We start from the raw sequence: 25,520 nt of genomic DNA on the forward strand, positions 1-25,520 counted from the left end.
AAAGCCAGCAGCAGTGACACACACCTAATCCCAACTATCTGGGAGGCTGAGGCAAGAAGATCACAAGTTCAAGGTCAGCCTGAACAATATCACCAGACCCAGTCTCAAATAAATATATATAAATAAAAAGGGTTGGGGATGTGATTTAGTGGAATGCATCAGGGTTCAATCCCCAGTATCACCAAAAAACATTTAAGAAATATGACACATAAGAAGGCCTCTGTAAACATAATCCTTTCTCAATATTTTTTCCTATTTTGCTTCATACGTAAATAACTGAATCTATATTATCAACTCTTATGGCCTAGAACTGCNAATAAGGAATACATAAATATAAACATAGCAATGCCAAAACATTAGGGCCATTAAAAAAAAAAGATGCGATGCAAACATATTTGATAGTTCTCTCCCTGTAAGCCACTTTCCACTGATTTATAAAGCTATGGTTTTATAATTCTTTTTAAAAGGAAAATTTTTCTACACTGCTGCATGCAGTAATTTCACTGTACATTCTTGACTAAAATGCAATCTTCAAATCCTCTTGAGGAATTTGACATATCTCATCAGAATCTCTCCAGAAAGTCAGCTTGTCATATTTTCAGCAGCCTTTAGTGCTTCAGTAGCCTTGCGGAGTTCCTTAATAACAGATGATAAAGCTTCTGGGTTAATTCCTTGTTCACAAAGCCGTACACAAATAGACAGTGTTTCCATATCTAAGCCAGTATTCAAAATTCTTGAAATCTCAAGCAGAACATCCATGGTCTCCCTCACCGCATTCAGATTCGCCGCCGCGGTCGCCGACGACCCGGCGCCGCTGCCACTCGCCATGGCGGAGGCTGAGCTCTAGAGATCCTATTTTAATAGGCCAGTTGCTAGTAAGAGAGTGTTTCTGTTTCCTTTATAAACCTTAGTCTCCTAAAACTTTTGAACCCCTGCTGAAATAAGATGGAATTTATGAATAATTTTTTGGTCAATTTTGTCTCGGACTCAGGTTTGTCTTTGGTAATATTCATATGTCAGTAGATATGTTAGGTAAATGTATGCTGCTGCAGAATTTTACCGGTGTTAAAGGAGATGACAGTATTAAAAAGAAAAATTAAGGACTTGAACTTAAAGTTCATTTGGGAAAAACAATTATGAGATAACTGTTTTTATGCTTCAGAATCTGGGCTATTTATATTTCATACTAACTGTCATTTATAAGTGCCTTATGAATTTCATCTTAGAGATAGCAGAGTGTCCCTAGAATCTACTACTTAGCTTTGGTCCCTGACTTCCCTACTTACTGACTGTACCACCTAGGACAAGTCACTTAATATATGTTAACATTATGGAGCACTTACTATAAATTAGGCACTGTCATACACATCCTACTTGGATTATTTCATTTCATCCCTACTGAAGTATGCATTATTATCATTCTCACCTTTCAGAGATTAGGAAAGGCAAATAATGTGCCCAAGATCATACCCAGCAGTTTCCACATTAACAAATCAAGAGATGTTAATAGCCTACAGATCAAAGCGTTGTTAAAATAATTACACAAGACAAGGCATGTAAAGTATTTGTTTTGCAAACTGTTACATAGGAAGTATTCAGCAAATGCTTATTGTAATTATTTTGTCACCATTACAAGGTGAGAATAATTATCTACATTGTTAAGATCAAGAAATTTCAGCTGACCTTGCAAAATCAAACAAAACAAATCATGGGACTAGGAAGGGTGAATGACATGTGACTATTCTAAAACAGTTAGATTAGCCAGAGAAAAGTACATGGGCTCTTTTGGATGAAGAACTAAAATACTCCTTACTTGAAACCTTCTATGTCCTTGACATAGAAGTATATTAAGGTACTGGTTGGTTCTGGTGGGAGGCAGCCAGGTAGCTGACAGACAAAGGAAATAACTGTAAGAATTATGATGATATGCTGAGGAGGGGCTTAGGGAAATGGTCTTACCTACCCATAAGTCATTGCTGTTCTAAAATGACTCCATTGAAAGGGTCATATTTAAAACCAAATATGTAGCCTGACATCCCATCCTATTCATGCTTCAATATTTAAAACACTTGCAAATCACAGATAAGGGAGTATTTTGAAGGATTGGGAGAAGCCTGTCCCTTACTACAGCTTGGCCTGGTTACACAGATGAGCAGGACATGTGTTAGGTAAGTTTGGTTTGTCAGCAATATAATTTAGAAAGATCTAAGACACTGCAAAGAATTAAAAACCCCAGAAGGATCTGTGCTATGAACAGACTTTAGATGCTCAGGAGGCCTCTGAGACCAAGAAAGAAAAAAGCAACAGGATAAGAAAGAGGTGCAAATGGATTTCAAAACCAAATTGTGCTGAGTTCATAATTTTTTTTTTCATTCTGGCTCCAGTTTTAACAATGTCAGCAAAAAAAGGGAATGATTCTACTTTCTTAATTTCTATGAATTAACTGATAAAAGTAAGTGCCAGGCACTGAAAGACCAGTGGTAATTTAGATCATGTGGGAAAGACCAAGGTCACGGCCAGCCAATGAGTGAGCTGCTTTGAGGCTGCATGACCGTTGACATTGTACTCTATAATAGTTGCCTAGTCATTTAACCTCCAGGCCTCAGTCACTACATCTGTGAAACCAAGATTTTGAACTATACAATCTCTAGGGAATTTTGCAGCATTAAAATGTTAAGATTTTCTTTGGCTTTTAAGAAAGAGGAGTAATCTCCTTTGGTTCAGAAAGAGTTAAGAACAGAAACACGTCTTGCACTCATGCACATATAAGCATTATCATGAAAAATACTGTTTAACTACAGTTAGTGGACATAAAACTGAAGAGATATCCAGCTCACAAAGTGTTTTTGTGTTTATAGTATGAGAGACCACTGTTAACCCAGATGCTTTACAACGAGAGTCTTCTGGCCAAAGCTGAGAGATGTGGTAATTCATCTAAGTAAAATTCAAACACTATTTACTATAAAAGTAGGAGTACCCTTTGCTCTGCATCCCTGAGTCCTTAAGAGTATAACAAATCATCCTTTACTTTCCTGCTCATAGTTCAGAAATGATGTTATGCTAGGGAGTTATCATTTTTGATTAAGTGTTTCTCTTAAAGTCAACATTCCCTAAACTCACTCTTAGGAAGTATTTTAATTTCAAATTTCAGATTACTCAACCATTGCCAATGTTATTTTGATGATTTCTTCTGCAAGAGGCTTTATGAATGTAAAGCTTTAGGTATGGCCAAGCAGACCTATGCCTCATGAGGCCTGGAATTTAAGGCCGTGTGACGTCATTCTTTCTAATTACTGGAAGTGACAGACTTACTAGAAACTGAAACAATGAGGTCAAGTACAGAAGAAAGAAAGAAAAAATGGGAAAAAAAAGCAAGGCTGGGAAATTCTCTGCCTAAACCAAATAAAACATTCATGAAATTCTACAAGGAGAAGGCTGCAAGGGAGGCATCTGAGTAACAGAAGGTTATTGAAGGGAAATTTAGGATGATTATGAAAAGTCTTGTTGCTTTTCAATATGATTTATAAGCTGTCTGTCAGTATTGTGGGATATACAAGAGAGAGAAATGTCCAAAGAATAGTTTCAAATTTTTGGTTGTTTCTGCAGAGCCAGTAAGAAAGACAATGAAGACTAATCAGAAGTGATTTCCTATTTTCATATACTCATTAATTAGCTTTATACTAATAAGCACACAATTTGAGAATCCAATCATTGGACAAAACAAAACAAAATAATAAAAAAACTTTTGCTGTTAAGGAGTTTTGAAATCTATTTGGAAGTAAAATATAAAATTTTTGTTTTGATTGGTTCTTCATATTGCTCTAGTAAAATCACTTGTAAGAAAACTGGAAAATCAAGTAATTTTTTTTTTCTCTGAAATGCTTAAAGGGGATTCTGTAATTAGTGTTTCCTTTATTTAAAATTTGGCCAAATGATAATGCAGTATGTTTTAGTAGGCTATTAGAGCCAAATTTATTCAACTTCCACATGCTTTAATTTTATTCAAAACCTATTTTTATTCTGCTAGATATTTCAATCCTAAAATATTTCACGTGGCCGAAGGGGAAATTGTCCTGGGAATACATCATCTGTTCTGTTCAGTAGTTAGACTGCTGAAGTTCCAGCAGGTGGAACATGCACTTGCTTTGCATTGATGTCTCTTGTCCCCATGGAGCCCTTTAGATTTGTTTTCACTCCCCCATGGTCCTTGGGGGAACACTGCTGGCATCTGGCAGCTGGGACTGCATGTAAATTAGAAAGACATGTTTTCTCTGTTTTGGGTCAGCTTTGCAGTTTTCTAGCTCAGTCTGAGCAAGTAAAGTTTGGTAGTGAGGATGGTACTGGAGTTTACCTGCTTTTAAGGTAAATAGGAGGGTTGGTAAAAGTGACTGAGGGGCTATAGGACTGGAAGCTTTGTAATGTTAGGGACCTTTGATATAAATGCTACAGTTGTTTCCACAGGAGAAGGAAAAATAATCCCAGGGAAACAAAATAGCTGTCTTCAAATATCTGAAAGGCTGACATGTATGAACAAAAAAATATTATGGTGGTCCTTGGGGTTCCAACAGTGTCTGAGAAATGAAAGTGCTATAGTTTGAATGAAAATTCATGTCTGGGAAATCCAATCCTTGCTACAACAATGTTGAGAGGCAGGCCTTGAAGAATTGATTAGCTCATGGGAGCACCTCCCTCATGATTGCATTCATTTTGAAAAAAATCATACATGCAAGGAATTTTATTTCAATTCCCATCCCCCACTTTTCCTCTCCTCCTCCTTCCCTCTATTCTCCTTTGCTCTCTTGATCTTTCTTTTGCTGCTTTATTTTTGATTGGTACTTTCTTTCTGCATATACATAAAAGTGAAATTCCTTTTGGTACACTTATATATGCACATAACATGATTTTGTTAAAAGTTGTTTCATATTTCCTCCTCTATCCTATCCTTCCTCCTTCCCTCTCATTCTCCATCTTCTACTCTACTGATCTTCTCTATATTTATGATATCTGACCCCCGCCCCTACTGCTTTCATTCCCTTATTTTTCTCTAGCTTCCACATGATAGAAAATCCTTGATTTTATGAGTATGACTTATTTCAATTAGCATGACATTCTCCATTTCCATCCATTTAGTGGTAAATGGCATTATTTTGTTCTTCTATCTGGGTGAGTAAAACTCCATTGTGTATGTATATCACATTCAACCTTGATCTATTCATCTATTGATTGGAATCTGGGCTGATTCCATAACTGGCTATTGTGAATTTTGCTGCTATAAACATTGAAGTGGTTGGTTTTTGTTCTTTTGAATAAATACCAAGGAGTAGAATAGCAGGGTCATATTGTGGTTCCATTCCTAGTTTTTTGAGGAATCTCCTCAAATATCTCCTCAATACTGCTTTCCAAGGTGGTTGTGCTAGTCTGCAGTCTTACCAACAATGTATCTGTGCACACCTTTTCTCCAACATCCTTGCCAGTATCTATTATTGTTATTTGTATTCTTAAAAAATGCCATTCTGACTGGAATGAGATAAAATCTTAGAATATTTGGTTAGCATTTCCCTGGTTACTAGAAATGTTGAACCTTTCTTCATATATTTATTAGCCATTTGAGTTTCTTATTTTGAGAAATGTATGTTATTGATTGGGTTATTTTTGTTTAGCATTGAGTTTTTGAGTTCTTTATATATATTTATATATCTTTATATATACACTATTTATATTGTATATATTATATACTAATATATATCTTTATTTCTATCTCTATCTATCTAGACACTGTCAGGAGAAACTGGTAAAGATTTTTTTCCTTTTCTGTAGATTGTCTATTCACACTATTAATCATATCCTTTGCTGTTCAGAAGTTTTTAGTCAATGGCATCCCAATTATTCTTGGTTTTACTTCTTAAGCTTTAGAAGTCTTGTTGATGAAATTTGTCTACACATATATGATGAAATATTGACCCTATGTTTTCTTCTAGCAGTTGCAAAGTTTCTGGTCTAATTCCTAAGTCTTTGATGTGGAGGCTACCCTCAATCTGAGAAACTCAAGTGCATGGCATGATTTATTTGCCCTTTTCTTAGTTTAATGTTGCAGCCAGCACCTTGGAACCCAGTTCATCTCATCAGCATGAGTCTCTGGGGAGACTTTGATACATTTTGAATTGACTTTTGTGCAGGGTGCTATAGGGATCTAATTCCATTCTACATAGGGCTATCCAGTTTTCCCAGCACTATGTGTTTAAAAAGGTATCTTTTCTCCAACACATATTTTTGAAACCTTTGTTAAGTATCAGATGGCTGTAAGTATATTGGTTTATTTCTATGTCCTCTATTCTATTCCACTAATCTTCTTGTCTATTTTGATGTCAATACCATGGTGTTTTTGTTACTATAGCTCTGTAGTATCATTTGAGATCAGATATTGTGATACCTCCTGCGTCGCTCTTCTTATTCAGAATTGCTTTGATTACTATAGGTCTCTCATTCTTCCATATGAATTTAAGAATTTTTTCCCTCATTCTGTGAAGAGTATTATGGTATTTTGATGGGGATTGACTTGAGTCCATATAATGTTTTTCTAGTATGGCCATTTTGACAATATTAATTTTGCCTATTCACAAACATGGAAGGCCTTTTCTTGTCTAAGATCTCTTTAGTTTCTTTCTTCAGTGTTCTATAGTTTTCATTGTAGAGATCTTTAATGTCTTTGGTTGGATTAATTCCCAATTTTTTTGAGGGTGTTGGGAAAAGAACAGTTTTCCTGATTTCTTCCCCAGCTGAATCACTGTTGGAGTATAGGAAAGCTAGAGACTTATGAATGTTGATCTTGTATCCTGCAAGTTTGCTGAGTTCACTTATCAGTTCTAGACATCTTCTGATGGAATTTATTGGGTCTTCTAGATATATTATGACAATGGCATCAGCAAATAAACTTAATTTGATTTCTTCTTTTCCTATTTATATCCCGTTAATTTCCTTCTCTTGCCTGATTGCTCTGGCTAGAATTTCAAAAGCTACAACAAATAGAAGTGGTGAGAATAAACATCGTTGTCCTGTTTCTGATTTTAGAGAAAATTCTTTCAATTTTTGTCTGTACAGTATGATTTTGGCTTTGGGTTTGTAATATATGGCCTTTATATGTTGAGGTAAGTTTTTTCTCTTCCTAGTTTCTCCAGTGTTTTTTAACATAAATGGGTATTGTGTTTTCCCCAAATGGGTATTGTGTTTTCTCAAAGGCCTTTATGCATCTATTGAGATGATCATATGATCATCTTTTTAAAATTCTTTTTTAATTGCTTTTATTTTTTAAATACATGACAGCAGAATGCATTACAATTCTTTTTTTTTGTAGCTTTATTTTATTTATTTATTTTTATGTGGTGCTGAGGATCAAACCCAGGGCCTCGCGCATGCTAGGCGAGCACTCTACCGCTGAGCCACAATCCCAGCCCCTACAATTCTTATTACACATACAGAACACAATTTTTCATATCTCTGTTTGTATATAAAGTATGTTCACATCAATTCATGTCTTCATACATGTACTTTGGATAATTATGTCCATCACATTCCACCATCATTGTTAACCCCCTGCCCCCTCCCTTTCTCTTCCACCTCTCTGCCCTATCTAGAGTTTGTCTATTCCTCCGATGTTCCCTCTCCCCTACCTCACTATAAGTCAGTAACCTTATATCAGAGAAAACATTTGCCATTTGTTTTTTGGGGATTGGCTAATTTTACTTAGCATTATCTTCTCCAACGCCATCCGTTTACCTGCAAATGCCATGATTTTATTCTCTTTTATTGCTGAATAATATTCCATTCTTTATACGTGCCATATTTTTTTAATCCATTCATTATCTACTGAAGGGCATTTATATTGGTTCCACAGTTTAGCTATTGTGAATTGTGCTGATATAAACATTGATGTGGCTGTGTCCCTGTAGTATGCTGTTTTTAAGTCCTTTGGGTATAGGCTGAGGAGAGGAATAGCTGGGTCAAATGGTGGTTACATTCCAAGTTTTCCAAGGAATCTCTACACTGCTTTCCATATTGGCTGCATCAATTTGCAGTCCCACCAGCAATGTATGAGTGTGCCTTTTCCCCCACATCCTTGCCAACACTTATTGTTGTCTTCATAATAGCTCTCATTCTGACTGGAGTGAGATGGTATCTTAGAGTAGTTTTGATTTGCATTTCTCTAATTTCTAGAGATGATGAACATTTTTTCATATATTTGTTGATTGATTGAATATCCTCTTCTGAGAAGTGTTTGTCATGTCCTTGGCCCATTTATTGATTGGGTTATTTGTTTTTTGGTGTTTAGCTTTTTAAGTTCTTTATATACCCTAGAGATTAGTGCTCTATCTAATGCTTGAGGGGTAAAAGATCATCTTAATTCTATTTAAGTCATGAATTACATTTATTGATTTGTGTATATTGAATCAACTTTGCATCCCTGGGATGAAACTCACTTGAGCATAGTGTATTTTGTACTTGATGTGTTTTTTAATGTGGCTTGCTGTGGTGAGCCGCTTCTGCCGTTTATGCAAATTATGGTCGCCATTACAAGATGGCGCTGGCTCTGCTGTGGTCTGTGACAAACAACTCCTTATTTGGGAGAGTTGGCGCATGACTTTTCATCACCCTATGAGAAAGCTCCACGTGGCTGCTTTGCATTGGGGCTTGAGATGCTTTATTAAGGCTGGGAGGGGCATCCGAGGGAGAGAAGAAGAACTATCAAGGGCCTGAAATAAACTACTGAAAGAAGATTCCTGAGTGTTGCGTCTTCCTTGCGGGCAAAGGGGCGCAACAAGTGGTGCCGAGACCCGGGAACCAGAACTTTCAGCAGTCAGGGGGGTGCACCGTAGTCCCAGGTAAGTGGGATCCGCGACCAAAGCGGGGCAGCAGCTGCATTGTGTACTTTCGTTTTTACTTTCGCTTTTGTTTTCTGTGTTTCTTTTGTTGTGTCATTTTGCTTTTGTTTTTTGTGCTTCTTTTGTTGTTGTGTCATGGGTGCCACACCTTCCAGTCCACTTCTTCTGGCCCTAGATGGCCTGTTACGTTTTAAGGGTCTGGAAGTGAAACATAATACTTTACAGAGATTTTTACAGAAGGTAGATATCGCTGCACCGTGGTTTGCATTTTTGGGCAGCCTTACTGTACCTAGTTGGGATAAATTAGGCAAAGATCTTGACTTTGCTTCTGAGCAGGGCATATTAGAGGGTGGGGTGATACCCCTTTGGAAAATGGTCCGTAGTTGCCTTACAGATGGCAGATGTCAGGAGGCACTTACAAAAGGACAAGAAGTTCTAGAGCAATTACATGAGGAGAAATCGGAGACGGCAGGAAGTGAGATATCTCAGAAGGATGGGAGTGTGCGGAGAGTGAAACAGGGGAGGAGACGATTGTATCCAGATCTCAGTATGCTGCGCACACCCCCATGTGAAAGTGGGTCAGAGGAAGAGGAGGATGAGGAGGAAGAGCTCGGGAGGCTGTCTCGTCAGCTAGAGAGTTTAGCTATAGGAGAAGGGAACAGAAATAAACAGGGGCTCAAGAAAAGCGATCCCCCGGATCCACCGCCGTATGGTGGAGGTATTTCGGGGAGAGCTTTCCATGCCCAAACATGGAGGGCTGTTAACGCTGAGATGGGTCTTGCTTATCCAGTTTTTCAGGATGACAATAGGGGAAGATTCCATGAACCCTTAGATTTTAAAATTGTGAAGACCCTGGCGGAGTCTGTGCGCACTTATGGGGTGGATGCCGCCTTCACACTAACTCAGGTGGAGAGTTTGTCTAGATACTGCATGACTCCCTCTGATTGGGCTAGCCTTGTTCGGGCTTGTGTTTCCCCGGGTAAATATTTGGACTGGAGAGCATTTATGCTAGAGGGCGCAATAGAGCAGGCCGCCCAAAACCATGCAGCGGGACGCCCTGCCTGGGATAAGGATATGCTTTTGGGACAAGGCAGGTTTGCTAATCAACAAACAGGATACCCCCCTGAGGTATATGAACAGATTAACAACATTTGTATCCGTGCATGGAAATCACTCCCAAATAGAGGAGAGGTGTCTGGTAATTTGACTAAGATTCTACAAGGCCCTGCAGAACCCTTTTCAGATTTTGTAGCAAGAATGGTGGATGCCGCTGGAAAGATTTTTGGGGATCCTGATAGAGCCATGCCCTTTATCAAGCAGTTGGTCTTTGAGCAATGCACCAAGGAATGTAAAGCGGCAATCACTCCTTATAAAAATAAGGGCATAGAAGCATGGATGAAAGTGTGTAGAGAGATTGGAGGACCTTTAACTAACGCAGGTCTTGCAGCCGCTGTCCTTCGGATTGCAAAAGGGGGCAGTCCTGGTGCCGGAATATGCTTCCATTGTGGTCAACCCGGTCATTTCAGACGTGAATGTCCCAAAAAAGACAATTTTACTGGACCCCCTCACGGTGGCCCTTCCAATGGCCTTCGTCAACCGGGGCTGTGTCCTAAATGTAAAAAGGGGAAGCATTGGGCAAGAGAGTGTAGATCAGTGAAGGACATCCATGGACAGCCTATTTCAGCTGGGCCAAAAAACGGCCGAAGGGGCCCCCGACCCCAGGGCCCACAAATATATGGGGCAGTGGAGAATGTCACACCCGAACCCGAGACATGGCCATCTCTGCGCCATCCCATGAGACGCGGAGAGCCACTACAGGTGCCGCGGGATTGGACCTCTGTTCCACCTCCAGACTCGTATTAACACCTAAGATGGGAGTCCAATTGGTGGAAACTGAGTTCAAAGGGCCTTTACCACCTGGCACTGTAGGTTTGCTAATTGGACGTGCATCCTCTATCTTACAAGGTCTTCATGTCTTTCCCGGAGTCATTAGCCCTGATACTGTAGGGGCAGTAAAGGTTATGGTGGAGGCTCCAAAGGGCATTGTGTCTATCTCCCCAGGGGATCGGATTGCTCAATTACTAATTTTGCCTAGCTTACATAATCACTTCCCTGCTGGTACCACTGGAGGGGATTGTGCCTATTTGTCACTAGATATGAGCAATCGCCCCACTTTGGAATTAAGCATAGAAGGTAAATCTATTGTGGGATTGCTGGATACAGGAGCAGACCGTAGTATCATAGCCCTTAAGGACTGGTCTAAGGGATGGCCAATGCAGACTTCTGATCAATCCCTGAGAGGACTTGGATATGCCCAAGCCCCTCAAATCAGCTGTAGACATCTATCTTGGAAGGACCCAGAAGGACACAATGGCACCTTTCAGCCTTATGTACTTGATTTACCTATCTCTTTATGGGGCCGTGATCTGATGACAGACATGGGGTTCACTCTTAGTAATGACTATTCCCCAGTGTCTCAACAGATTATGCAAAATATGGGGTATAGGCCAGGTCTAGGACTAGGTAAACACCTACAGGGGCGTAGACATCCTGTGCAAGGTCATCAAAAGCTTAACAGATTTGGTCTGGGTTTTTCCTAGGGGCCACTGTGGCTCAAATACCCATAACATGGCTCACCGAGGAGCCTGTTTGGGTGCCTCAGTGGCCTCTTCCCTCGGTTAAATTGGCAGCAGCCCATGATCTAGTCAAAGAACAACTTGACTTGGGTCACATCCAACCTTCTACTTCTCCATGGAATACTCCCATATTTGTTATTAAGAAAAAATCAGGAAAGTGGCGCCTACTGCATGATTTACGAGCAGTTAATGCTCAAATGCAACTTATGGGGCCCATTCAAAGAGGGCTGCCTTTGCTATCCTCTGTTCCTCAGGGCTGGCATATTATTGCTATTGACATTAAAGACTGTTTCTTTTCTATTCCTTTGCATCCTAAAGACTCACAGCGTTTTGCCTTCACCCTTCCCTCGTGTAACCACGAGGAACCAGATCTAAGGTTTGAGTGGGTAGTGTTGCCGCAGGGAATGGCTAATAGTCCCACGATGTGCCAGATGTATGTGGGGAAGGCACTCGCACCTCTCAGACATAAGTATTCCTCCATCAAGATCATTCATTATATGGATGATGTGTTATTGGCAGCTAAGTTAGAGCAGACAGTTAATGAGGCCTATAAAGAATTAGTAAAGCTGTTAGCTCAATATGGGCTACATATTGCACCTGAAAAGGTTCAAACGGGAAATTCTATTGAGTATTTGGGAGCGATAATTGGGTATGACAAATTAAAACCACAAAAAATCACCATAAGAACTCAGGATCTCCAAACTCTAAATGATTTTCAAAAACTGCTGGGAGATATTAATTGGATAAGGGGATATTTACACATTCCTAATGCTGTGCTCCAGCCTTTGTATGCTACCCTTAAGGGTGATCCAGATCTTGCTTCTCCTCGTAGCCTCACCAAAGAGGCTAGAGCGGCCCTTATAACAGTAGAAGATGCTATACAACATGCTACTTTATACAGGCTCCAGAGTAATAAACCTTTCCAGTTATGTGTGCTTGCCACTATGCGGCAGCCTACTGGAGTACTGTGGCAAGATGGGCCTTTACTATGGATCCACCCACATATATCCCCAGGAAAATCCTTAGAATACTATCCTGATGCTGTTGCAGCGTTAGCACTTAAAGGGATTCAACAAAGCATTCAATTTTTCGGACAATCACCTTCTTCTCTTATTATACCCTATACTAAAGCTCAACTTAATGTTTTGTGTGCTACTCTAGACAACTGGGCTATTCTATGTTGCTCGTTTCAAGGGGATATTGATAATCATTACCCTTCCCATCCATTACTCCATTTTGTTAAAGAACATCCCATCATTTTCCCTAAGGTAACTTCACCCAATCCAATTCCGGGGGCTGTTAATATTTTTACTGATGGTTCCAAGTCTGGAATGGGAGCTTATGTAATTAATGATTCTCCCCCTGTTCAGCATCAATTTGCTCCTGGAAATCCACAATGGGTGGAACTGCAAATTGTTATTGAGGTTTTTAAACAGTGTTCTTTTCCTTTTAATCTTATTTCGGACTCCATCTATGTGGTACAAGCACTAAAAGTCCTGGAGGCCGTGGGAGCTATTAGTAATGTCCATAATGTATCTGCTTACTTTAATCAGCTTCAACAGCTTATCTGTAGCCGCACTGCTCCTTTTTATCCAATGCACATCCGGGCTCATACCTCTCTTCCTGGTCCGTTATCACAGGGTAATGCCTGTGCGGACTCAGCCACTAGAGGTCAGTTGATATGCTTGGCTTCCTCCTTAGAGGGGGCTAAATTATTTCACCAGAATTTCCATGTTAATGCTTTAACGCTGCGCAGGCGTTTTTCCATTTCAAGAGCGGATGCTCGTCAGATAGTATTACAATGTCCCCATTGTGTCACATTTCTTCATCCCCCTACTTATGGAGTGAATCCACGGGGATTGAAGCCATTGGTTGTCTGGCAAATGGATGTGACACACATACCTGACTTTGGTAACCTCAAGTATGTACATGTTTCTGTTGATACGTGCTCTGGAGTTATTCATGCTTCTGCTTTATCGGGAGAAAAGGCACGTAATGTTATCACTCATTGCCTAGAAGCATGGGCAGCATGGGGTGCTCCTGCATCCCTTAAGACTGATAATGGACCTGCTTATACTGGAAGACAATTTACATCCTTTTGTTCTACCATGGGAGTGCAACTTACTCATGGTCTGCCTTACAATCCTCAAGGACAAGGCATTGTTGAGCGTGCTCATCGCACCTTAAAGGAAACTTTACAAAAACAAAAAGGGGGAATAGGAGCTGAACACACTCCTAAAGAACGCCTATCCTTGGCTCTCTTTACCATTAATTTTTTGAATTTGGATATTCATGGTCGCTCTGCGGCCGATAGACATGTGTCTCCTCAGCCTTCTGTAATTGGCTATGTTAAGTGGAAGGATGTTCTTACGGGCCAATGGAACGGCCCCGACCCCGTGCTGACATGGGCACGAGGATCTGTATGTGTTTTTCCCCAGGATCGCACGGAACCGTTGTGGGTCCCTGAACGCCTGACAAGAAGAGTCTTGACATCAACCGACCAGCAACAAGAGATACCACAGCAATCCCGTGATGAGGATCTTCACTCTGCTACGTGCTCTGGTTCTGGTGCTGGTGCCGATGGCACAGACGACACCAATGCAGTGGTGGGCAGTGGCACGGGCTTGGCCAATGCCGATGCCGGTTCATAGTAATTCTAGTGTCCTCCCCACTCTTTTCTCTACCTCATGTGAGATGTCTGCTCCCTGTGCCTCTCCTAGAGGGGACATGGAGAGCATTTTTAATCAATCTCAAGTTAATCTCACAGGAGTGTTTTGTTTCAGCCTTGGAAACGCTAATTGCATCAGCCTTAAGACCAAAAATTTGACTAACTGGGAGGACCCATTGCGGTCCAGTCAGGTCTCAGGGAACATTATCAGTGCCGTACTGAGCCAAGTAGTTTCAGGGAAGCAATCAGGTTCAGGGACCCCCGCAAATAGCTCTGCTTTAAACATAACTACCTTGGCTATTATCTCCAAGGTACTAATCCCAGTGCCTCCTTCTTCTAATAGTACTTACAATGCCACTCATTTCAAGGCCTCCCCTTACTGTACTCCTAATCTTGGTTTCCCCCCAACATTTACGCCTTGTCAGGATCATTCTTGGGAGAAACATCAAGTTGCTAAAGGTTTCTCCTTTTCCCCCTCTCTTAAGAGGTATGTTTATAACTTTAACAACAGTGCCAACTCCTCTACAGGAGTAGGTTGGTCCTGGTTTCAATGGCTGATTTCCAATGAGAAGGGGGCTTCAGCTGATATTTCTGCATTGGCTCAATTGCTGGGAGTCAAAAGCTGGCTGGCTAATGTTTCTGGCACTGTTAAGGAGAATGAACGAGGTAATAGACTTACATCTGTTTCATTCAACTCTTTGCTATATAATGCCACATTGCCCCCTGCAATGGTCTGCGTCCAATCCCCGTTCTTGCTCCTTTTGGCTAATGACACCTCGTCGGGGATGCTGGATTGTTCTAGTATTACCTGTCTCTTATCTGAGTGTTGGAATGGTTCTTGGACTGTAGCAGTGGTTATGAAAATTCCAACTTTTGTCCCAATCCCAGTCACTGCGGACCCAGATAAATTCCCCATTGTTGAACTACTTAGAGTCCGCAGGGATTTTGGAATTACGGCAGCTATAGTGACAGCTGTGGCAGTGTCTGCTGCTGCAGCGGTTACGGCCGGAGTGGCCATGGCCAGTCAAGTACAAACTGCTGCCACCATTAATCAAGTTGTTCAACAAACTTCCACCATACTTGAATCCCAAAATACAATTAATCAACATATTTTGTCAGGGATTTTAGCTGCCAACCAAAGAATAGATTTACTCCAAGCTCAGGTAGAAGAATTGGCTGACTTGGTGCTTTTGGGTTGTGTTGACCAACGTGCACATTTATGCATAACCTCTGTCAGATTTAATGATTCCAGGAATGCCTCCCGCATCATTGGCGAATATTTGGCCGGAAATTGGTCCATGGCAGCGGAAGACATGATCCAGTCTCAACTAACCCAGATAGCTGTCTTGAACAGTACCCGTGTCGATCCCGTGACTTTGGGTCAATTCACCGATTGGATATCTTCTGCTTTTTCCTTCTTCAAAGAGTGGGTGGGGGTAGGCATTTTTGGTGCAATGTGTTGCTTCGGTATGTTCCTCTGTTTGTGGTTTCTCTGTCGCCTTAAGGCCCGTAGTGCTCATGATAAGGCTATGATCATACAAGCTCTTGCAGCTTTAGAAAATGGCAACTCGCCTCAAGTCTGGCTTGCGCATCTTAAACAGTAAACCTTTGTCATGGTCGTTGCACCCCAAGTTATTATAACATTGCACTGGGATCGACATGACCTTCCTTGCTATTCTCTTAGTGTTGGAAAGCCCTTGCACTCTGCCGGTCTTACTGCCATTGCACGCAGATGGGTTTCCACACTAGTGCTTTTCTATCGTCTTAAAGTCCGTGCCTTTCTTTCAGGGTGCTGTCAACTTGTTTGTCGTTATAAACAGCCACAGTTCAGCCTCAGTTATCCCCCTTCGTCCACCATCGCCACGATACAGGATGCGAGGCAAAGCACTGCACTTGAGTGATCCTTGACGTGGACCTCAAGGAGAGCATGTCCTATTGCATGCGGGTTAGACGCGTCCACTCCCCGCCCCACGAAAAAAGGCGTCGGCTGATATGGTCTCGGATCTGGGGAAGGGCCCTCCTTAAGACTGAGCCATACTATGCAGCCACTTCTGCACAGTGGGATAGGACCTCTACTCTCGCCTGTATTGTTTTAAGAAAACAGAAAGGGGGAACTGTGGTGAGCCGCTTCTGCCGTTTATGCAAATTATGGTCGCCATTACAAGATGGCGCTGGCTCCGCTGTGGTCTGTGACAAACAACTCCTTATTTGGGAGAGTTGGCGCATGACTTTTCATCACCCTATGAGAAAGCTCCACGTGGCTGCTTTGCATTGGGGCTTGAGATGCTTTATTAAGGCTGGGAGGGGCATCCGAGGGAGAGAAGAAGAACTATCAAGGGCCTGAAATAAACTACTGAAAGAAGATTCCTGAGTGTTGCGTCTTCCTTGCGGGCAAGGGGGTGCAACAGTTTGCTATTATTTTATTAAGAATTTTTGCATGAATGTTCATCAGGAATATTGGTCTTAGTTTTCTTTCCATAATGTGTCTTTGGTTTTGATATCAGGGTTATACTGGCTTCATCGAATGTATTTGGGAATGTCGACTTCCTTTCAATTTCACTGAATAGTTGAAAACTGATGTTTGTTCTTTCAAGGTCTGGTAGAACTCAACTGAGAATCCAGATAAATGTCCTGTGCTTTTATCTGTTGGCAAGTTTTTAACTGTTGTTTCAATTTCATTACTTGATACTGGTCTTTTTAAGTTTTCTATATGTTCCTGGTTCAATTTGCGCAGGTCAGGTTTATCTAGAAATTTTTTAGTGCTTTCTAAATTTTCCAGTTTGTTGGAATATAAATTTTCAAAATAGTTCCTAATGATCCTCTGGGTTTCAGAAGTATCTGTGTTGATATCGCCTGTGTTGATATCTCCTAGAGATGTTGATATCACCTCTAATTTTGTTATTTGGGTTTTCTCTCTCTTTCTCTTGATTAGTTTTATTAATGTTTTATCAATATTTATTTTTGAGAAGCTAATTCTTTGTTGCATCGATTATGTGTGTTTTCTTATCCTTACCTCACTAGTTTAGATTCTGATCTTTATTATTTCCTGTCTTCTGATTTTGGAATTAGTTTTTCCTTCCTTTACTAAGGGCTTCAGGTAGAGAATAAGCTTATTTATTTGGTGTCTATTTTTAAATGTAGGCACACAATGCTATATTTTTTTTTCTTAGAACTGCTTTCATAATGTCTCAGAGATGTTGATGTGTTGTATGTGTTGTATTTATGTTCTCATTTGTTTCTAAAAATTTCTTGATTTTTTTCTCTCATTTCTTCTTTGATCCCTTCTTTATTTAAAAGAGTACAATTGAACCTCCATATGTTTACGTGATTTCTATTATTTTTATTGCTTTGGATTTCTTTTTTTCTCCCATTACAATCTAATAGAATGCATGAGAAAAAATATAGAGAGATTTTTAGAGTAAATTCTTTCATTTTTTTAATGAAAAAAAATATATATATTTTGTTAAATCTTACATTGTGATCTAGAATATGGTATATTTTGGAAAAGGTTCCATGAGCTGCTAAGAAGTAGATAAATTCAGCTCTTTTGGGGTGAAATGTTCTATAGATATCTATTAGGTCCATTTGAATTACAGTATCATTTAGGTTGGAAATATCTTTATTGATTTTATGCTTTGTTGACCTATTGGTGATGAAGGTATGTTGAAATCTCTCAGTATTATTATATTGGGGTCTGTCTGAGATTTAATGTCAAGGAGTGTTTTTTAAAATGTAATTGGGTATGCTGACATTTGGGATATATATGTATAATCATTGTATCTTCTTATTGGATTGTTCCCTTTATTGAGCTCTAGTGGCCTTTTTTGTCTCTTCTGATTAATTTTTGCTTGAAATCTGTGTCATATATAAGAATAGCTACTCTGGCTTGTTTTCAGACTTCATTTGTAGGGAATATTTATTTCCATCCTTTGACCTTCATCTGCTCAGTGTCTTTGCCTATGAGATGAGTCTCTTACAAATAGCATACAGTTTGATCTTGCTTTTTGATTCATTATGCTAATCTATTTCTTTTATTTGGGTAGTTGAGACCATTTATATTCAGTGTTATGGCTATGTACTACAGTTTTCTGCCATTTTGATTTTTTGTTATGTTTAATTCTATCTTGATTCTAATTTAGTTGATTAGTCTTCAATTGATTTTCATCTATTTGGAAACTTTGGAATCTGTTTTTGGGTTCCTCTGTGTGCAGTCTCTCTTTGAGTATTTTTTCATAGAACTGGGTTAGTGGTCATTAATTCTTTTAGATGGTCCTTGTCATGAAAGGTTTTATTTGAGATTGAATTTGAAAGATAGCTTTGCTAGGCATAGCAATCTTGGCTGTAATTGGCTCTTAATTGCTTTTGTTTTTGTTTTACAGCTTGGAATATCTCATTGTAGGTCCTCCATGATTTTAGGGTCTGAGTTGAGAAGTCAGAAGTGGCTCTTATTGGTTTGACTCTAAATGTGACCTCATGTTTCTCTTTTGGAGCTTTTAATATTCTTTCTTTATTTTATATGTTAGGCATTTGGATTATGGTGGTTCTTGGAGAATCTGTTTTCTGATCTGATCTATTTGGGGCCCTGTATGTTTACTGCATGTGGATGTATATCTCATTTCAGATACGAGAAAGTCTTTGGTTACTGACTCATTGGAAATGTTCAAGATACCTTTTGCCTGTATCTCCACATTCTCTTCTATTCCAATGATTCACAGGTTTGATCTCTTGATATTGTCCCAGATTTCTTGTATATTTTGATGATATTCTATCATTTTCTCCCCTTATTGAATACTGTGCACTCAAGTTCATTTGCCTTGTCTTCCAGGCCTAAAGTTCCGTCTTCAAGAGCTAAAATCCCATTTTTATGCAATCTAATCTATTTCTGATGCTTTCAAGTGAATTTTTAATTTGATTAATTATTTTTTCATTTCTAGAAGTTTTGATTATTTTCTTTGCAGTATATCTTTTCTTTTTCTTTCTTTTTTTTTTAATTGAAGTGGTCTTTCATCTCCTGTATTTACTAATTCATGCCTCAGATCTTCTTTTGGCTCACTGGGTATTTTAATACTTGGATTTTAAAATTTTTCTCTGGAATTTTATCTACTTCCATATCTGTGGGGTCTGTTTGGGGGGACTGTGAATTTTGGTGGGAGATTTGTTTGCCTGTTTCCTCATATTTTTAGAAGTCTTAGACTTGTGCATTAGTTGAGATGGGTTTCTTTTATCTTTTATATGTGTGTCCTTGTTTGTGTAGTTATCATTTTTTGTTGGGATCTCTTTCTGTTTTTTATATATGAGTAAATGTCAAGGGGTGGGACCTGAAGTTCCTCTCTGGTTGTTCTTCCTTGGGGCCTATTTGTTTGTTTGTTTTTTCTCCCTAGTTCTATGAGTTTAAGTAATATTAAAGCTCCTGTAAAGGTAGATAATGTGTGTGGGGTGAGAGTCACTATTGTTTGGCTGACTGAAAAAGTTTTATTTGCCATTGAATTTGAAAGACAAATTGTGAATATTTCACAAGTTGTGAATATTTCTTGATAGTAGGATCTCTACTCTGTGATCTTGAAGTGTACCAATCATTTTCAGCCCCTCTTTGGGGAATGGGGACAGGAATAGCACTAATGTCTGTAACAAGTTTATAGTCTTACGATAAATATCCAGTGTGTACTTTGACATCTATAACCCTAATTGCCACCTGTATAAGGATGGTGAGGTCAACATTTAACATCAATACCAACTAGATCAGGCATTTGACAGCAATATCTACTGTGTAATCCAGTATATTAATAATCACACCAACATGAATGGGGTAGGAATTACATAAACTATATATTTCTATAGAAAATTGGGTGGGAAGGTGAGAGAAAGTTTGAAATACTTATAGAAGTGATCAAAGGAGAGGCAGGAGGTAGGTAGCAGATGTTAGCTATAAATAAGAAGGAATAAAAAAGGAAGAGAGGAAGAAGAAACAGGAAAATTTGACTATTATTAGGGGAAGAGACTGATGATGTGGGATAAGAAGGACAAGAACCAAGGTATGAACAAACCAGGAAATGTAAGATCAAAACAACTCAAACCTCATATAATTATACCCCACCTAAGTAAATTCAAGTCTAAATAATAAACAAGTACAAAAGAAAGCAATTAATGTGAAAGTAAAATGATATGAATATATATATATATGTGTATATATATATATATATATATATATATATATATATATATATATATTGAACCTATTCACATAGTAAGAACATCCCCCCAACCATACCTACCATACATGCACTCAGAATCATGCATAATGGAAAAAAGTAAAAAATAGTACAATATTTAGCTTCCAAATATGAGTGAGAACATATGGTATTTGTTTTTCTGTGTCTGACTTATTTCATTTAGTATAATCTCCTCTAGTTCCTTCCAAGTTGCTGCAAATGACAGGATTTAATTCTCTTTCATGACTAATATTTCATTAAGTATTCATACCACATTTTTAAATCCATTTATCTGTCAATGGGCACCTTGATTGATTCCATATGTTGGTGATTGTGAATAGGGCTACAAAAACATAGGAGTCCTATCATTGTACATAATTATAATGCACCAATAAAAAATGGAAAAATGGCTGAAAAGAGACAAATGTAGGAGTATAGGTATCTCTTTAATATACTGATTTCATTTTTCTTGGACATACACCCAGTAGTGAGATTGCTGAATCATATGGATTATTTTTAGTTTTTTGAAGAATCTTCATATTTCTCTCCATAATGGCTGCACTAATGTACATTCTCTCTAGCAGTATGAAAGTGTTCACTTTTCTTCATGTTTTCATCAGCACTTGTTATTTATTGTCTTTTTGATCACAGCTATTCTAACTGGGATGCAGTGACATCTGATTTTAATTTTGACTTGCATTTGCCTGATGATTAGTGATGTTGAGCATTTTCTTATATCTTTTTAGCCATTTTCATATCCTTTTTTGAGAAATATTTATTTAAATGATTTGCCCACTTAATTTTAAATTAGATTCTTTTTCTGTCACATTGAATTCCCCATATATTCTGGATATTAATCCCTTGTTGGATGAATAGTTTGTAAATATTTTCTCCCATTCTTCAGATTGCCTCTTTAATGATTGTTTATTTGCTATGCAGAGTTTCTTAGCTTGATATAATATCATTGTCTGTTTTGCTTTTGTTCAGACCTGATAATTTTTTACTGATTACTAGGCTCTATGAATTTTAACTTTTCAAGTGCTGTATATTTTTGTATTTTTTATAAACATTCTTGAAATTTGTTCTGGAGTCCAGTTAAGTTACTAGGAAATGATTGGATTCATCTTGGCTTTTACACTTAAACTTTGTTAGGTAGGACTAGAGCAGTTTTTAGCATAAGGGTGTCCATTGGGTGTCCTGTGAATTATGAGTTATTTATTTTGATATAGTTATTGGCAATAGGAATTACTCTCGCTCTATTGGGATTGTCCCCTCTAATTTTTTTGGATTGTTTCCTTGGCCCCCAGTGGTTCCCTCCTAAGTATATATTTCACAGTACTAAACTGAAGACTCAAAGTAGGTCTTTGAAGATGTCTGGATATCTCTAAGTGACTATCTCCTTAATGACATAATATACATTGAGAATTCTAGTTGCTTTTGTCTCTAGAATATCAGCTCCACGTTCTCAATTGTGGAGCCCTATGGGCTCTGCCTTGGTTCTCCCTGCTGAATAGTAGAAGCCTGGGAACTCTCTCAATACTATAAACTGGGACAGTTTTATAGTTAACCTCATTTGTTTCCCATTACTCATTTTCTGATGATTGATATCTGAAAAATGTTGTTTTCATACATTTTATACTTTTTAAAATTGTTTCAGGCAAGAGGGCAAATGTGGCCCTTCTTTTTATTTATTTTATAAGTTAAATGATTATTCAAAGTTACCCAGAAGGAAACAAAACGACAAAGGTACATATATTTGACATATCATGCAGTCATATAGTTAATAGTAATCACAAAAGAAAAAAAGATATAATTGATGTTAGGGAGAATTGGAAGACAGAATGTTTTTAAGTGAGTTCTTGGCAATCATGGCTGGGAACATGTAAGAATTTAGCTAAGTGAGCAGGTTCAGATTCAGACCTGAATCTGTCTTTGTGTGGGCAATTTCTTCATCAGTGAGTTCACTGTTAGCCTGCACTTAAGTCACTTTCAAAAACACAATAACTAAGCATCAATTTTCTTCTTGGATATATTGTGGACATGAATCATTTTGGTTTTGAACTCATATCCTGGAACTTGTTTTAGTTTGTTTATATGTTTTCTTGTAGAATCTACTTTGCAGTCAATTTATCTTTTCAGTGATTTAATATAATTTTTATATAATTTGTTATTGAATGGATTTGGGCTTCTTTCAGGATCTGTCACATCCCCACATGGATTGGCTCAACATACCAAAAAGTCAGTGCCTTTAAGTCACTGAGGATGTCAGCTGTCTATCACTTAGTTTATATCATGTTTATTTCATACATTGCTTCTTATTTTGCTGGTTGGATTGAGAGGAAACAAGAGAATCAGTTTTTTTTAGCTTCTGCCTGCAAAAATTTTGTCTTGTTGAACCTACAAAATGGCAAAACAATAAATCAATTCCTCCATTGACTATGATAATCCAGCAAATGTATATAAAATATATGTAATCTTCTTTTTTTGTTTTTATAAAAAACTTCTATTTGTTTTAATTAGTTATACATGACAGTAGAATGCATTTATGCACTTTGATATATTACATATAGATGAGGTATAATTTCTCATTTTTCTGATTGTACATATAGAATCACATCAGTCATCAATCATAAATGTGGTCCTTCTCACTCCTTGGCCAGAAACAAAAGTGCTTGTCTGTCCTTATAATTCTTTTCTTGCTTGATTACTACTACTAAAAAACAGATATATTTTTTTCATTCTAGTTTTCCTTTGTTGAGTTTTGATCATTGCATTAGTTTTGGGGATATTTTCTGGTTCAACTTCAAGAAGTCATTCTTTCTCTGTTTATTAGAGACATTTACATTTTTTCTCTGTGATTCATGACTCTCACACTCTTTTCCTATTGGCATCTCCAAGAATTTTCTGTAAGTTTCTCTGAGATTCTAAATATCAAGAATACTGCCCTCTGTATGTCATATGTTTACAAAATGTTCTCCTCAGTTTCTTGTTCACATTTTAATCTTCATGATGAGTTCTTTTGCATTACAAGAGACTTTGATTTTATGTAGTCAAATCTAACATGAAGTCTTCTTAAAAAGTCCTTTCATAATCAGAGAATGATGTTGATCCCTGTTGTTCTATATTTTTTTATTTCTTGTTTTAACATTTATGTTTAGATTTTTGAGTAACTTATTCCTTTGTATCATGTGTATGTGCAAATTAGTTTTCTAAACTTCTCTTGGCAGTATTTATGAAATATTCCTCCTTTTTATACATATTGATAGCACTACCTTTACCAAATTAAAAATCCTGCCTATTGTTGGGTTACATATTCTGTTCCACTTACTCATATAATTACTCCTGTACCATTGAGTTTTCATATTATGTTTGGTGTTTTATAGCATAAGCCCTCTTACACACTTTCCCATAAAATTTAAAAATTTTATTATACAAAATTGATATATATGCTCATCATACAAGAATTAAACAATGAATAAACAAATAAGCTAACAAAAATTAAGATTTATGATAGTTTTCCAGATCTTTGTATATATGTGCTTTTATACTTTTTATCAAATAGAGTACTTAACCACTGAGCCACAACCCCAGCTCTTTTTTGGATTTTATTTAGAGACAGGGTCTCACTGAGTTGCTTAGTACCTCACTAAATTGCTGAGGCTGGTTTTGAACTCACAATCTTCCTGCCTCAGCCTCCTGAGCCTCTGGGATTATAGGCCTGTGCTACTGTGCCAGCCTATGTTCTTTTATAATTTCTTTCTTCCCCCATTTTTTACTGAACACATTTTCCCAGGGATAGCATATTATAATATTCTTAACCCATTGAGTTCCAAGTTTTCAGTTCTGCATATATTTCAACTAAATTGTCACAGATGCTTTAAAATAGATGGAAATCATAATCTAGAGCTTATATGTCCTTTATATAAAATTTCTAATTGGAATTTTATACATAATTCAATTATAATTTTCAAATTCTAATCATTTCATTTACCTGTATTTTTTCTCAAAGTATAGAACTCTAAAACATAATATTTATTTCTATAAGTGGTCTATTTATTGCTCAATTTAATTTTTTATTGGTGTCCTATATATAGAATGATGGTACATAATATTAACAGTGGAATAATATTTCATTGCAGAGATGTATGATGTTTAACCAATCTTCCTTTCTCTCTTTTTGGTAAGCATTTTACTGAAGAAGGACATAAACACAAAGTGTTTATAAATTATACATGCACAGCTTGTGTTTTCACAGAGTGAACACACTTATGTAACCAGTCTCCAGATCAAGAAGCAAAACATTACCAGCATTCCAGAAATCCTCTTATAAATCATCCATGGCTCCAAATAACAAATAGCAAAGTAATAACTGTTTTAACATCATAGACTAGTTTTAACCTGTTCCGGAACATCACTAAATGGAGTCATACTGTGCACACTCTTTTGTGTCTGGCTCCTTTGCATTAACATTATTTTTGTCATCCATTTTGTTGCATGTGGCTCTAATTTGTTCATTATCAATGCATTTGAGGATTCAGGATCACAATGTTTCACTGTATTTCTGTTTGCTAAAGTGACTATACTTTGCTAAAGTGAGAGTTCCTTTTGTTCTGCATTTGCCTCAGCAATTGGTATTGTCATTTTGTATTGTTTTTTTTTTTTTTTTTTTAGTGTGTTTTTATTAGTGTATTACAATTACACGTAGTAGTGGGGTTCATTGTGACATATACATATATGTATATAACATAATTTGCTCCAACACAATACATTTTCCAGTATTAAACACACACACAAATACATGTGTATGTGTATATCTATATACATAAACATATATACATATATATGTGTATATATTTCCATTGGTTTATTGAATTTTACATAAATTAGAATTCATTGTGACATTCATGCTTGCGTATAGGATAATTTCTCAGTTTTATTCTTCTGTTCTTCCCCTTTCCCTCTCTCTCTCTTCCACCCCCTTAATCCTCCACCTTTACTCATCTCCCTTCTATTTTCATGAGATACTTTCTGTTTATTTAATTCCTCTTCTTCTTCTTCTTCTTCTTCTTCTTCTTCTTCTTCTTCTCTCTCTCTCTCTCTCTCTCTCTCTCTCTCTCTCTCTCTCTCTCCT

At 37.8% G+C, this 25,520-nt stretch overlaps 1 protein-coding gene and 1 long non-coding RNA gene across 2 annotated transcripts; one reads left to right on the top strand and one right to left on the bottom strand.

The window, feature by feature from the left end:
• Positions 1–312: 312 nt before the first annotated feature.
• LOC107149545 (mitotic-spindle organizing protein 1) lies at positions 313–846 on the bottom strand. Its single transcript, XM_015494327.2, has one exon. The coding sequence runs from the start codon at positions 826–828 to the stop codon at positions 583–585; it is 246 nt and encodes an 81-aa protein (XP_015349813.1). The 5' UTR covers positions 829–846; the 3' UTR covers positions 313–582.
• Positions 847–7,077: 6,231 nt separating this feature from the next.
• On the top strand, positions 7,078–20,344 carry LOC125620077. Its single transcript, XR_007351662.1, has 3 exons — positions 7,078–7,088; positions 15,606–15,610; positions 20,170–20,344. It is a non-coding gene; the product is annotated as an uncharacterized LOC125620077 (long non-coding RNA).
• Positions 20,345–25,520: the final 5,176 nt, after the last annotated feature.

The sequence above is a fragment of the Marmota marmota genome, unplaced genomic scaffold (assembly GCF_001458135.2).
Source record: "Marmota marmota marmota unplaced genomic scaffold, marMar, whole genome shotgun sequence".
Taxonomy (NCBI): Eukaryota; Metazoa; Chordata; class Mammalia; order Rodentia; family Sciuridae; genus Marmota; species Marmota marmota.

Bases quoted from the DNA above. Each gene is read 5' to 3' on its own strand.
- LOC107149545 (XM_015494327.2), bottom strand. From the start codon at position 828: ATGGCGAGTGGCAGCGGCGCCGGGTCGTCGGCGACCGCGGCGGCGAAT.